This window comes from Uranotaenia lowii, chromosome 3, assembly GCF_029784155.1.
Source record: "Uranotaenia lowii strain MFRU-FL chromosome 3, ASM2978415v1, whole genome shotgun sequence".
In the NCBI taxonomy this organism is placed as follows: Eukaryota; Metazoa; Arthropoda; class Insecta; order Diptera; family Culicidae; genus Uranotaenia; species Uranotaenia lowii.
Genome location: NC_073693.1, coordinates 257,012,288 through 257,025,114, shown reverse-complemented (window position 1 = coordinate 257,025,114; position 12,827 = coordinate 257,012,288). Strand labels below are relative to the sequence as shown.

The 12,827-nt window shown below is 41.7% G+C and overlaps 4 protein-coding genes across 4 annotated transcripts; 2 read left to right on the top strand and 2 right to left on the bottom strand.

The window, feature by feature from the left end:
- The first annotated feature begins 1,441 nt into the window (after positions 1-1,441).
- On the top strand, positions 1,442-2,352 carry LOC129758474 (probable 28S ribosomal protein S26, mitochondrial). The gene is made up of 2 exons (XM_055755982.1): positions 1,442-1,557; positions 1,616-2,352. Exon 2 carries the CDS (start codon positions 1,641-1,643, stop codon positions 2,295-2,297), a length of 657 nt encoding a protein of 218 aa, XP_055611957.1. The 5' UTR covers positions 1,442-1,557; positions 1,616-1,640; the 3' UTR covers positions 2,298-2,352.
- A 418-nt stretch (positions 2,353-2,770) lies between these two features.
- Positions 2,771-4,930, bottom strand: LOC129758471 (DNA-directed RNA polymerase III subunit RPC4-like). Its single transcript, XM_055755977.1, has 3 exons — positions 4,535-4,930; positions 4,025-4,383; positions 2,771-3,315 (listed from the first exon to the last, which is right to left on the bottom strand). The coding sequence occupies exons 1-3, from the start codon at positions 4,774-4,776 to the stop codon at positions 2,798-2,800; spliced, it is 1,119 nt and encodes a 372-aa protein (XP_055611952.1). The 5' UTR covers positions 4,777-4,930; the 3' UTR covers positions 2,771-2,797.
- A 381-nt stretch (positions 4,931-5,311) lies between these two features.
- LOC129758454 (KAT8 regulatory NSL complex subunit 3-like) lies at positions 5,312-9,175 on the top strand. The gene is made up of 5 exons (XM_055755957.1): positions 5,312-5,607; positions 5,763-6,055; positions 6,110-6,934; positions 7,007-7,571; positions 7,634-9,175. The coding sequence occupies exons 2-5, from the start codon at positions 5,769-5,771 to the stop codon at positions 9,065-9,067; spliced, it is 3,111 nt and encodes a 1,036-aa protein (XP_055611932.1). The 5' UTR covers positions 5,312-5,607; positions 5,763-5,768; the 3' UTR covers positions 9,068-9,175.
- A 339-nt stretch (positions 9,176-9,514) lies between these two features.
- LOC129758455 (polyphosphoinositide phosphatase-like) lies at positions 9,515-12,584 on the bottom strand. Its single transcript, XM_055755958.1, has 5 exons — positions 12,295-12,584; positions 11,510-12,225; positions 10,567-11,450; positions 9,912-10,503; positions 9,515-9,851 (listed from the first exon to the last, which is right to left on the bottom strand). The coding sequence occupies exons 1-5, from the start codon at positions 12,364-12,366 to the stop codon at positions 9,530-9,532; spliced, it is 2,586 nt and encodes an 861-aa protein (XP_055611933.1). The 5' UTR covers positions 12,367-12,584; the 3' UTR covers positions 9,515-9,529.
- Positions 12,585-12,827: the final 243 nt, after the last annotated feature.

Here is a 12,827-nt window from a genome sequence, read left to right as displayed (position 1 = left end):
GCAAAAATTAATACTTGACCGAATGAATACCGAATGAAAATAAGTCATTACTGTTAAATCGATAATTATATATAATCAATTTTAATCCAAATCGTTATGTGTTCTATCCGCTTTGCCGATGACATTGATATAGTCGGCAGATCATCTGCGGCGGTGGAAGACATCTACCGCAAACTGAAACGCGAAGCAGGAAGGATTGGGTTGATGATTAATACGTCCAAGACGAAGTACATGCTGGCCTGCGGATCCGAGACCGACCGAACCCGCTTGTCCAGTAATAACAAGGTCACGATCGACGGCGACGAGCTGGAGATAGTCGAAGACTTTGTCTATCTCGGCTCACTGGTGACCGCAGACAATGACACCAGCCGTGAGATCCGGAGGCGAATTATCAGCGGAAGTCGTGCCTACTATGGACTCCACAAGCAACTGCGGTCGAGAAGACTTTACCCTCGCACGAAGTGTAACCTGTATATGACGCTTATTAGACCGGTTGTTCTCTACGGGCACGAGACATGGATATTGCTCGAGGAGGACCTGCGTACACTCGGGGTATTCGAGCGACGAGTGTTAAGAACCATCTTTGGCGGCGTACAGGAGAACGGAGTGTGGAGGCGAAGGATGAACCACGAGCTCGCGCGACTTTACGGCGAACCCAGTATCCAGAAGGTGGTGAAAGCTGGCCGGATACGCTGGGCAGGACATGTTGCGAGAATGCCGGACGACTGTCCTGCAAAACAGGTGTTCGCTACGAATCCGGTAGGAACAAGACGAGCGGGGGCGCAACGAGCGAGGTGGTTAGACCAAGTGGAGCGTGATCTGGCGAACGTGGGGTGCCCGAGAAATTGGAGAACGGTCGCCATGGACCGAGTGAATTTTAGGAATTATGTTCGTCAAGTTATGTCGTAAGACGGAATACTATGTAAATAAAATAAATAAATGTGTTCTATCCACACGAGAAAATATGATTTTTGTGACTAATTATATTATATAAACATTGAACACTTTCAAATTTCAAAGTATGATTATTTATTGGACCTGCCGTTTCACGACGTATTCTCATAGGCGCTTTTGTAATAATATCTGATATTTTTAATATTTTACTTTCGGCCATTTTTGGCGAATAATTTTGATTTCAAATCTTAAAATGTTGTCGATTGCGTAACACTTTTTATACATTATATGAAGTTTATATAAAAAAATATCAAAATGAGCATATTAATAATTTTGGCTGCAAAATGATAATTTTAGCAAATTTGGTAGTAGTATTTATTATTCAACAATAAAAATGCAAATATTTAATCTTCAATGTAAAATAGAAGAAAAAAATGGTTTTTAAACTATCTGATTGATTTTAACACAGAGCCCGATAAAAATATTTGCATTTAATGTTAAGATATAACATTGCTGAATAATAAAGATTTATTTGAATTAATCATCGTTTTTGTTTGATATTTAAGCATGCAGTAAGTCATTTATAATATTCGTGCACTTTGCTTCATGCATGCATTTCATGCTCGGATGCCGAAAAAACGAGTGAATTATTTTGGTGCTTAGGTAAGCTGTGATTTTACTAAATATTTCAAAATTTCTAATCTATCAAACAAACGAACAGATTTTTTTAAACAATCAAACGCAAGATGTCCAGCGTGTGCTCTTTGGCTGGCATGTTGGCCAACAAATGTTTGCTCAAGGGACCCTATTTACCGCGAGTTTTGCTGCAATACACCACTGTTCGGTTCCGAAGGAAACCCCGTTGGCTTGGAACGGCAAAAAGCAAACTGTTCCGGGTGCCAGAGCGCCGTCAGCAGCTGGAGGATGAAGTCAACGAACTGAAGCGGCTACACAACAACTATCACACTCAGATGAAAGCCGTCCGTCGTTTCCTGCGGGATGAGGTGGAAGCATTTAAGCTGGTGTCCCGAGCCGGTATGGTTATTCAGACTCCGGAAGAAGAGGCGGCAGAATGGAACGAAGTTCAACGGATAAACGAAGATTGGAACCGTAAAATAGCCGCAATACGGGACAAACGTCTCGAAGAGGAGCGGCAACAACGGAACAACTACATCCTGGAGCGTTTGGCAGCCAAAGAGCAACGTGACCAGGACCGGCTGGAACGGATCGAGGCTCGGGTTCGTAGCGAAAAGGAGCAAGCTAAGAGTTTTATCACCAGAGACAATATCGATCAAGCTATTGAACTCGCCCTGGTTCAGCCTGTAAGTTATAATTTTTCGTTAGATGTGGGTGGTAACATTCAGCGGAACGCAAAGACCGAGAACGTAAAGGTGGAATCCTAATTTGCCTATTTCCGTTGGAAAAGTATAGAACAAGACCGTAGATCCGTTGTTGAAAGCGTTTTTATTATTTATTCCGAAAGGGAATATCGTAAGAGCAAGTTCACTGGTGTTGGGAAAAAGTGGTAGAAATTTTGTCACTTTTTGCACATTTTGAAAATTTTGCCATGCAAAAACATTTTCAAGATCTGTGGCCTTCAAGTTTTTCTACAACACGTGTTGTATTTTCGCATGCTGTGATGCAAAAATTGCAATATTTCTATCACATACGGCTGAAATAGAAGCCGTGCTGTAAAAAAAATACAACGCCCAAAAATCTTGAATACATTTTTGCATGGTAAAATTTCCAAAATGTCAATTCCTACCACCTTTTCCCAACACCAGTGAACTTGCTCTATCGGGGCAGAAAAGTGTATCCACCTTTTAATTTTCTTATCGAATATGGCTTTCGTTCAAGTTCGGATATAAAATACCGTTTGTAAGACTCAAAAATTGTTTATATTTTAACCCGTTTTCTGGAACAAATATTCCCAATCTGGCGAGGCGTTCAATTTGGCTTTGACGGAGGCCAGATTGATAATATTACCGCTTCGCTCTTCCGGATTCGTGCTAATGGAAACCAGCTCCTGCAAAAATCCGCTATCCATGCCCATGGTTAGATCGAACATGGTAGTTCCGAGCAAAAACTTCACCTTCCCGGAACGATACCGTAGCACCTTACCGATGTAGCCTTCCTCCAATTCACGGACGGTACAGCGTGCCGGTTCCGGCTGCTGGTCCCCATTGCTATTAACAGCAGCAGTGGGGTCCGCTGATTGAGGGTCGACTGCTTTTCGATTAGACGATGTTGATTCTGCGGTATCCGTTTTAGCTGGCAAGGCATCCGGTAGTTGCAGCAGGAAAAAGTTGTTCTGTGTTGCGTCCGCTTTGATTGCCTCCAGCAAATCGGCAGCTTCCGGTTTAGGAGTCAGTTCGTCCTTAATTTCCGTCTTGAGAGCCGATGTTTTTAATTTGTAATCAACTAAACATGAAAGAAAAGCAAATTATTTAAAAATTAAGTAGACAGATTTTTTAGATTGCTTTTTTTTAAACAGAATTTACTTTCTCAATAAGCAATGAAAATTAATAATGGCCTATTCCACGGTTACGTCACGAAATTTTCACAGCGTTTTTTCAGTAAATCGTTTAAGATATCTTATATATAAAAATGGAGGCGTTTTCTTTGTGATAACATCACGTATGAATGGTCGGTCGGAATGAAGTGAAATTTGGTATCCGAGGGTTTTTTGGGTCAGAGATGGTTTGTATAATACTTTCAAGAATCTCACTTTTTATGGAAGGTGGTGCCAATACAAATTCAACTTTATTTGTTACGATTTCCATAAGAATCTATTCGCGAGCACGATGCAGTTAAGGACGTGTAGATGAAATTAAACATTTATTTCGATTCATACTTTAGAAGGTAAAACGAAGTTTACCGGGTCAGCTAGTATCAATATAGATTCATAATTCAAAGCGCCACATTTTGATTGTATTTTTTTTAATAACAGGAAGAATGGTGGATGGTCGCCTGGAAACTGGTCTTTTGCATTTGTTAAAGCCAACAAGTTTGTATTTTAATATTGCGCAAATACAATTGGAGCGATAACGTAGTTCAGCTAGGAGCTTGCTTAAGTTTTGATTAAACGTAAGAACGTGTTGATTTGATAGTCTGAAAAGGTAAAACCTACCGTTATCCAACTTAACGGGCATATCCATTCCCTGTTCGTATTTTTTCGTCTCCTCGCTCATCGTCTCGTCATCATCCAGATCATGGCCAAACAGGTCCCGCATCCGTTTGCGTTCTTCCTCCGGGTCCACTTTGATTTCGGATCGTAGCACCGGTCGCCGCATTGCTTCGCCCGGATCCTTCGACGAACCGGTAGAAAACTTATCATATTTGGACCGCTGCAACGTTCGTTGGGCCAAACCTTCGGAAAAAATACCGGCCGTCTGTATGAGGTTTCCTTTCCTACCCTGGCTTTTCGCGTCTTTGTTGCGTTCCGGACGTACCCGCTGTTTGGAACCGGTGGAAGCTGTTTTTACATTTCTGCGTGACATTTGTTAAAATCAAGCATACAATTAACAGATCAATTTTAAAATTAACGTTATGTGGTCCAATCCATCTTATGAGTTTCATCACATAACTCCGGTTAGGAACGAATGATTCCTACGATACTCTCCAATCACAAATTACTTACGTATCTTTATTGCGGACTGCGTTCAGGTTTGGCGTATAGACCTTCTTGTTGGGAGCTAGCTTCGGAGTTCTACCATTGGTGATGCCACCCAGTGTGAGGTCCCGAGGAACACGAAACGACGATAGCCGTTCCGTTTTTATCGCTGCCGTGGGGCTGGCAGATTGAGTGGCATTTGCTGCTGTCGAGGCTGGTGCGGTTTTCGTTTTGAGCCCGGGTTCTTGTTTGATTTTTAACGTTTCCATCGTCTGAATGTGACAACGCCAGTTGCAGTTCGAAGTGTGAAATTGCAAACTGTATTCATAAAACAGTGATATAAATCTAGAAACCTTCCACTTTATTTTAAAAATTATTTTTGATCAAAATACATTTTTACACGATGACAATTGCACTCAAAGATAAAACTATGCAGTGCGTGTAAAACAGCTCATTCAGAGGTGCCAGGTATCCTGATGAATCAGGATTTGTCCTGATTATCAAAGGACCGTCCTGTTTTTTTGCGAACATTTAAATCTACTTGTCATGATTTTCAAAAACCATTTAGATTTTAACTGAATTTATAGTTAAATTATAATTGTTATAAATAGTCTAACCGATGATAACGAGCTTGCAAGCCAAGGCTCCTTGAAGTCTCTGACTTCTGAGTCATAAATTAGAAAAAAGTAACAAACTGGTTAAAAAAAAAGTATGACAGTGATTTTACATTTTTAGGCGTGTAGATATACACTCCGAAACATTTCGAAGAAATATTTCATTATCTGTGAACGTGATCCAAAAATTGGAAAAAATCAAAAGTTCGCACAAGGAGCACTGAATGACGCTTTAATATCGTAAATAGTTAAAAATCAGTTAAAAATCGTGTTTTAAGCCGAAAAACAGCTTGATTCAGCTGAAAAACAACATTATTCCTACCGGATTAAGTTTCAGATTTTGTTTTTCATTTTTTTTTGTTCGATTATTCGTTCTATTATGTATGGAATAGTGTTTTCGATTTCACAATCGAAAATCACTCCAGATTACTAGCTTCCCTCTTGAGAAGGAGGGAACCCTGGAAGTCATTACTCCTGTTGGACCAGGTAAGTTCAGTTGCCATTGAATTCCGTTCGTAATTTTGCATAATGTGGTTTGAAAACTAATACGAAAATTTCTGCGCTTGACCCTAACCTAAAAAATTCTAATTGGATTCGCATTTAATACCCATTACGGAAACCACTCCCCGAAACGAAAACAGTAAACAATGGAACACAGCTATTCGCGTGATTTCCGACCGATGGAAAACAGTCAGACGGCAACGACGCGGACACTGATGGTGCACCGACCACCACAGTGTCCCTCATGTCACACCCATGGCAGCGGAAGCAGCGGCCATGATGAAGGGATCGATCTGGAGGAATCGTACAATCCTCCGATTCCATCCTACAATGAAGAGAGTGCTAAAATAGCGATGCTGGAAAGCGAAAATGTAACCAAACAGTTGAGAAACTGCAACTCCGAGGACGTCGACTGGGAGGACCGCATAAACAAGTAAGCATGACTTGTGGATTGTTGCGAAAGGAAACATTAACAGATTATTTTCAGACTTGGATGGTCGGTGCAGCAGATTCGGCTCTTCAGTAAAGTAACTAAACTGTTGGACATGGATCGTTTGGCCCGGTTGACGATTGAGGACAAACAGCATGAACCGGTACACAGGAGGATGGTTATTGACAAATCGGTGGGTCGTCTCCGGCAAGCTTTGGCCAGTGTGTCCTGGGAACCGCGACTTACCCAATGGATTCACGGATTGCTTATGGAAAGTCTTCCGCCGAGCTATCTGGCAGCATACATCGACATACTACAAACATTGAAAGCGAAACTTCCCACGATGGTCGATAAGATGATTTTCGGGAAGCCGTTGAACATCAGTCAGGAATTGGTGGGTCCGATACTGAAGAAACCCTGGGAACCGATCGTTGCTCACAAAAACAGGAAACTTCCGGGGCAGCCCTTCATTATGGTGGTTCCCTCGGGGCCAAATATGAACACCACTAGCAGTCGGTTACAGAAATGGTACGCTTTGTTCGCTACAATGGCCTCCGTAATTCCGATATTGATGCCGCATCATGGGCAAGCCGTTAACAAGCAAAGTCTCCAAACTGTTTCGGAACAGTTAGTAGCCGTTACGAGGGCCAAAATTCAAGAAGTTCGACAAGAAGCCCCTAACAGGCCGATAATCCTGGTTGGATTTAACGCTGGAGCAGCGTTGGCCATCCAAATTGGCCTGGTCGAGCCCGTTAACAGCGTTGTATGTTTAGGATTCGCCTACAACACAGTCAATGGGCCGCGAGGTGCACCCGACGACCACATCACGGACATTACGGCTCCTGTATTGTTCGTCGTTGGGCAAATGTCCGCTAAAACGAGGTGAGACTTTAAAAATTAGATTTATTGGTTTAATTCTTTATTAAAAACTTGGTAATTTTATTCCATTGACAGTCAAGAGGAAATCGAGCACCTGCGGGAGAAAATGGTTGCCCAGACTTCACTTGTCGTGGTTGGCTCCGCGGACGATTGTCTAAGGGTGTGCAAATCCAAGAGGAAAATCGAAGGTGTGACTCAATCGATGGTAGATAACATGATTATGGATGAAGTTGCTGAGTTCGCTACCAACTGTTTGCTGAACCCACCTCGCCCTAAGCAAAGCATCAAAGATCCTAATGGGCAGAAGTCCAATTTGTTGCTGTCAAACAACAGCAGTAATCTGGCTGCTACTGGTGGAATTCCGAATATTCCGGCGACTGGTGCAGCATCTGTACATGCTGCAAATGCAGCCGGTAGTCGCGGCACTACACCTTACACAGCCCAAAATCGTAAACGAAAAATGAGTCCGATAGCCGGGGACCACGACATGAATAAAACATTGAAAATGAACAACAGTAGGGTAACTCCAAAGAAAATTGTCAAGCCGATTAAACCAACACGTGCTGAAAAGATGCTTTTACATCAAAATCAGAAAGCTTTAGATGCGGCTATTCAAAGCATTCTGCCCGAACCGGACAAGGTAATTTTGTGTTTTTTAATTCTGTAGATGTCATTTTTCATAAAAAAAAAATCTATTCGCAGGGCTCTGACGTTAAACTGTTGCAAAAAACATCTACACCGATGACAAATTACCAAATATCATCTACTCCCGGAAACAATCTTGAAATACGTCAATCATCTGGCCCCCAGGTTGTTTCGGGATTGGGCAGTTCTCCAATTGTGCTGCCAATGATCAAAAGAGAATCGATAACCACCACGTCTTTACCACAGCAGTTACAAATTCAACCAACTTCTACGCCATCAAGCATCAAGGTGATTCCATCGAATCAATTCATCCAGCTCAAGCCATCGAACACGACACAAAAATTCATTTCCTTCAAGTCTTCACCGAAACCGGTCGTATCCATAGTCCCGAAGCAGCCCATGTCTACGCCCAGCCCTCTTGCCAAAACCACACAAATTTCACCGCATCAGCAACAGTCCTTCAGTCCGACCAAATTTACGATTGTTCGCAACAATACAGGTCTCAGTGGCAGTTCTACACCCACAAATGCTGGCGCAATGCTCAGGACCACCAAATCACCACCGACTCCTGATTTATCGAACACAAATATTTTCGATATTCCTATCGTTTTCGCGGACAATGAGGGTAACATACAAGAAGGATCACCCCAGAAACCCAGCATTATTACAACTAAACCATCTGCTTCAAATATTGTGACTATCTCATCGACCATTCCCAACCAATCGAGCATAAAAACTGAGCCGGGTAACCGAATTATCACACTGCAACCATCACTGAAGCCGAACAAGGTGGTCATCATCAACAAAAACAACATAAAACAGGTTCCGGCAAATGTGCTGACCGCTACGGCTTCGGCGAAGACCACCACTATCACTCCGACTTCTGGACAGAAGTTTACCAAAGTTGTATTATCCAATCCGCTCGCCAAGACCATTCAATCAAGTACACCCGGTGGAATAGCTCCCGGAAACCAGGTCACTGTCACGAAGAATCTCGGACAAATTTTTTCTAGCGGTAAACTGGAAATTTTGAACAGCACCATCGTAAAACCTGCTACGGTTGTTTCTGGCACCACTACAACACCCGGAACTTCACATCAGAAGTATCAACCGATAATCATCAACGTTGATCCGTCAAAAACGACAACGATGAAAAACTTCGTGCGTGTTGGTGAAACGCAGATTCGGCCTGTGGGAACTTCCCAGACTAGTGTCCCCGGAACCAACACCATCACTCCTCAGCTGGCACCGGGTATCCCTGGCACCAACACCATTCTCATTAAAACGAACTCTCTGTCCCATTTCAATGCTACTCGAAAACCGACCATTTTGAATCGGAACATCACCGTTCGCAAAGTGAATATCGTTCCCGGGGCGCAGACGGTAACGGCAAGTGGATCGACTACGTTAGGAACGCCGCAACAGCTACCACAAGCGCAACAGCAGCAACATCAGCAACATCAAGCCCAGCAACAGCCCAAGGCGCCATAGATTGTAATGCTAAGTTTAGTACTACGGACAAAGATCTGTAAATTGAAAATGTTTTAATGATTTGATAAAATATCGACCTAGGAGTAACAGGTGAGTACATGCATTGTATCATTTTGTTTTTTTTTTTCAACTGTCAGAGTGAACATCATGCTATTGCAAAATTTTGGGGTTAAGTCCTACGATTTTTGGACCTGGAAATACTCATGATTAATGAGGTCCTGCCTGGTCACATTATTTGAAGTGTTGTTATTTTATTAAAATTTGTTGAGGGCTCTGGATACACTGTGAGTCCGCTTTTCGTCAACCACAAATACAAGATGGTGCTGATTACCAACCAGATCTCAGCACAAACAGATGCCATTGCAGTTGGACCGTGTGATATCAAATCCAAACGCCCATCAAAGTATCTAAGACGAATAAAACCCAAACTAACGATTGATACAAAAATTATTTTTTTTTTTATTAATGAAGGGTTAATATTTGCATGTATTTCTGGATGACAGGATCCACTTCTCTTGGTTCCAGAGCGGCTTCTCGCAGCTCACAGTACTTCCGGTAGATGTCAATACTTTCAGCACTGACTGTCGGGATGGGAATGTCCTCAGATATCGTTAAATTCGCATCCTTTCGAACGTAGATTTCGTCGTTCTGAATCACGATGCTATCGGAAGGAGACGGTTGATTTTGCAAGTGGTACGATTGATTCTGAGGAATCTGGTCTTGCTTTACACCTACATATTTGTTCGGATTACAAATGCGGTTCATTTGAACATACTTTTGGTACCTAGAAATTTGAATTATTTATTTATTGTGACACCACTTGTATGAACCTTGAAAAAATTACTTGATCATGTCCGCCTTCTTCGGTGGTTTGATTTCGAAACCGTACATATCCCCAGTGGTCGGAAACATACTACTTATAGTGATGGGATCTTCAGCCCTACTACTGTTAGCACTGCTGCTTGGTGCCGTGTTTCGCACGCTACGGTCATCGTCTTCCGAGTCCGAATCATCCTCCATGCTCGAAGAGGAACTGTTATTGGAGCCAGTTGATGAATGTCCAGTCAGCGAAGGGTTCTTCATAACACCCATATCCCCGCGGCGTACCGGTTCAAAAGGACTGAAATTGGTACGGAATGTGGGTACGAAGTTCCTAGCCAAGTGGCTTATTTGGTAAGCGATGTGTTCCTCAAAAAAGGTCAACTTAAAATCATAGTAAAAGTTGGAATAGTAATCGATGATTTCAACTTCTTGGCTGTGCAACTTTATAAGCTCTTTGACAACTCGATTTTTATCACTAGTAGAGTATGGCAAATGTTTCATGACGAAAGGCTTCACCCAGGCCGTTAGTGGTTCCGGAGATATTTCTCTGACAAGATCTATACGGGAATTGTGGATATAGAAATCCGTTTCAAGATCCCAAATGTGCGTCGATTCTGCGGAGTAGAAAAATGGTTTTTAGATAAATAGAATAAAAGAAACTGTTAGGCTCATCTTACTGTTAACTTCAGATTGCGATGGAATGTAATACCCTAAAAACAAATTTATACTGTGCTGTTTTTCAGTATCGCTGAATGTATTGCTACAGTATCGACTCAACGTTTGAATTATATCATTTCCCTGGGATGCCCAGGCTGCCGTTTTCCTATAAGTTTTAATTCTATGCACCAACTGGGAACCACCGTACTGCAAAGCTAAAGTATCTCCATGATCTTCATACAAGTTCTCCAGCATGGTAACACAGTCCGATTCAAATTCAAGTTTTCTCTCCTTCAAGAAACCTAGTTCGTACAGTTGATAAGCAAGTACACATTTTCCAATAGCAAACTGGGCAGTGTTGGTTCTATCTAAACAATCTACACAGTTTGTCCTAGCGATACCGGTTTGCTCAGTTCGAGTGTCTTCATCCAAAAAGAACATACCCGTCTGTTGAATGACGCTTTCTGCGTACTTCGCTAAGCTTTCCATTACACTACCTTTGCCACGACTTTTGCGAGCCATATCAAAATCAATATATTTGATGTAATGTTGAGGCGGGAGGAATTGGTTCAAGTATTCCACTCCCGATAGCATTTCGTCGCTCAACACACTTTCATGTCTTCGTTTTTCTCGCTTTTTAACCAAATTTAAAATAATTATCGGTGCGCCATAGTGGAACATCAATCGTTCATAGTGTTTGCCAGAGGTTTCCCCATAAGGATCGGACAGATCTAGCGCTATTTGAGGCTTTGGAACCATTTTGCTTACATCTTGTGACCAATGAGATGGTACGGAACCACGCAGTTGCGTAAAGCTACACAACCGATTACCATCTATAACGATCTGCTCAGTTTCCACCTCGTTGGCGACGTCTCCGAAATAGTTTGCACCGCGCTTGAGAAATCTAAAGCAAATTGAAATATTAAATAAAATTCTTAAAACTATTCTGGTAAAGGATTTCACCTTGTTCCGGCATATCTGGTACTTCGTCTCGCAATCAAGCACACATAAATAGGCCTACCAAAAATGCTTATACTCGATTGGCTCACAAAACCGTGAATGACTTCCAGCTTCCAGTCTTTCTGCAAAATTGTATCCATCGGTTTCAGAAGATAACTATTCCAAACAAACCGATCCCTTGACACGCCTCGGAATGCATACGTAGCTTTCTCACCGTCAGCGCTACTTTTCCACACCAATGGTTCATCTTTTTCGATATCACTGCTAGTTCCAACAAACCTCGGCACTGATTCGTTATACTGTAAGCTCCGAGTAAGATCATAACTGTAGCTGAAGTAGAAGTTACTCTTCAAATCAACATTGTTAAACATTTTGACGTAACGCTGCTCCAGGGGGTGAACCTGTTTACCGACCGGAGCTTCATTGACTCGAATCATCGCGGTATCTTTTATGGTGTAGATGATGTGCTTCCCGATGAAGGCACATCGTGTTCGTTTGGTCACCAGGATCAAGTAGTAACCCTCAAGAAATTTGACAAAACCCAGGACACCGTAAGCGCTAATTGAGCGCACGAAAGAACGGGACTGGACGAACTTGCGGATATCGCTTTTGACCAGCTCATTCGGATCTTCATGGATCAACAGTTCCGGTGATTTTCGGTCAATTTCCAGAAGGCGAAATCGTGTTTCCCTACTGTTACTTCCAATAAGGTAAAGTTTCTGATGGAAGTGGTAAAAGTATAAACATAACTATATATTCTCATATTTTGAATGTTTATCATCACTCACCGATTTTGTTTCAAAAAGTGCCACTTTCTGAATTGAGCTTATCCAAGGATAGAACTTATGGCTGCTTTCCATTTCTGAATCCCGTTTAGGTATGCCAAATTATGTTAAATCGAAATCCCACTTTGAACTTGCACAAAACACGATTTTCAAACTATTTAGAGTTGAAATATGGAAACCTAAAAACTGAAGGCAAAATGATTTTTCAATATCGATAGGATTTGTGGTTTATTTTCCTATAAGAATAAAGGTAATGAGAAAAAAACAATTCATATAGGATTCGTAACCTGAAGTTTTGTGTAAAATCTTATTATTCTTGTTTTCACACGCTTGTGCTTTTTTAACCACAAAGATTAAAAAATTGGAACTCTCATTATTCTTTCTTGAGCCATTTCAAGGTTTTTTTTTTAATTAAACTGTACAATGTTTATCTTGCGACGATTTCAACAAATTTGGTTATATAATTCCTTGAGAGGGCGTGTTTGATGTATAGTATATACGGTACAGTATAGATAATATTTCACGCAAAATCATTA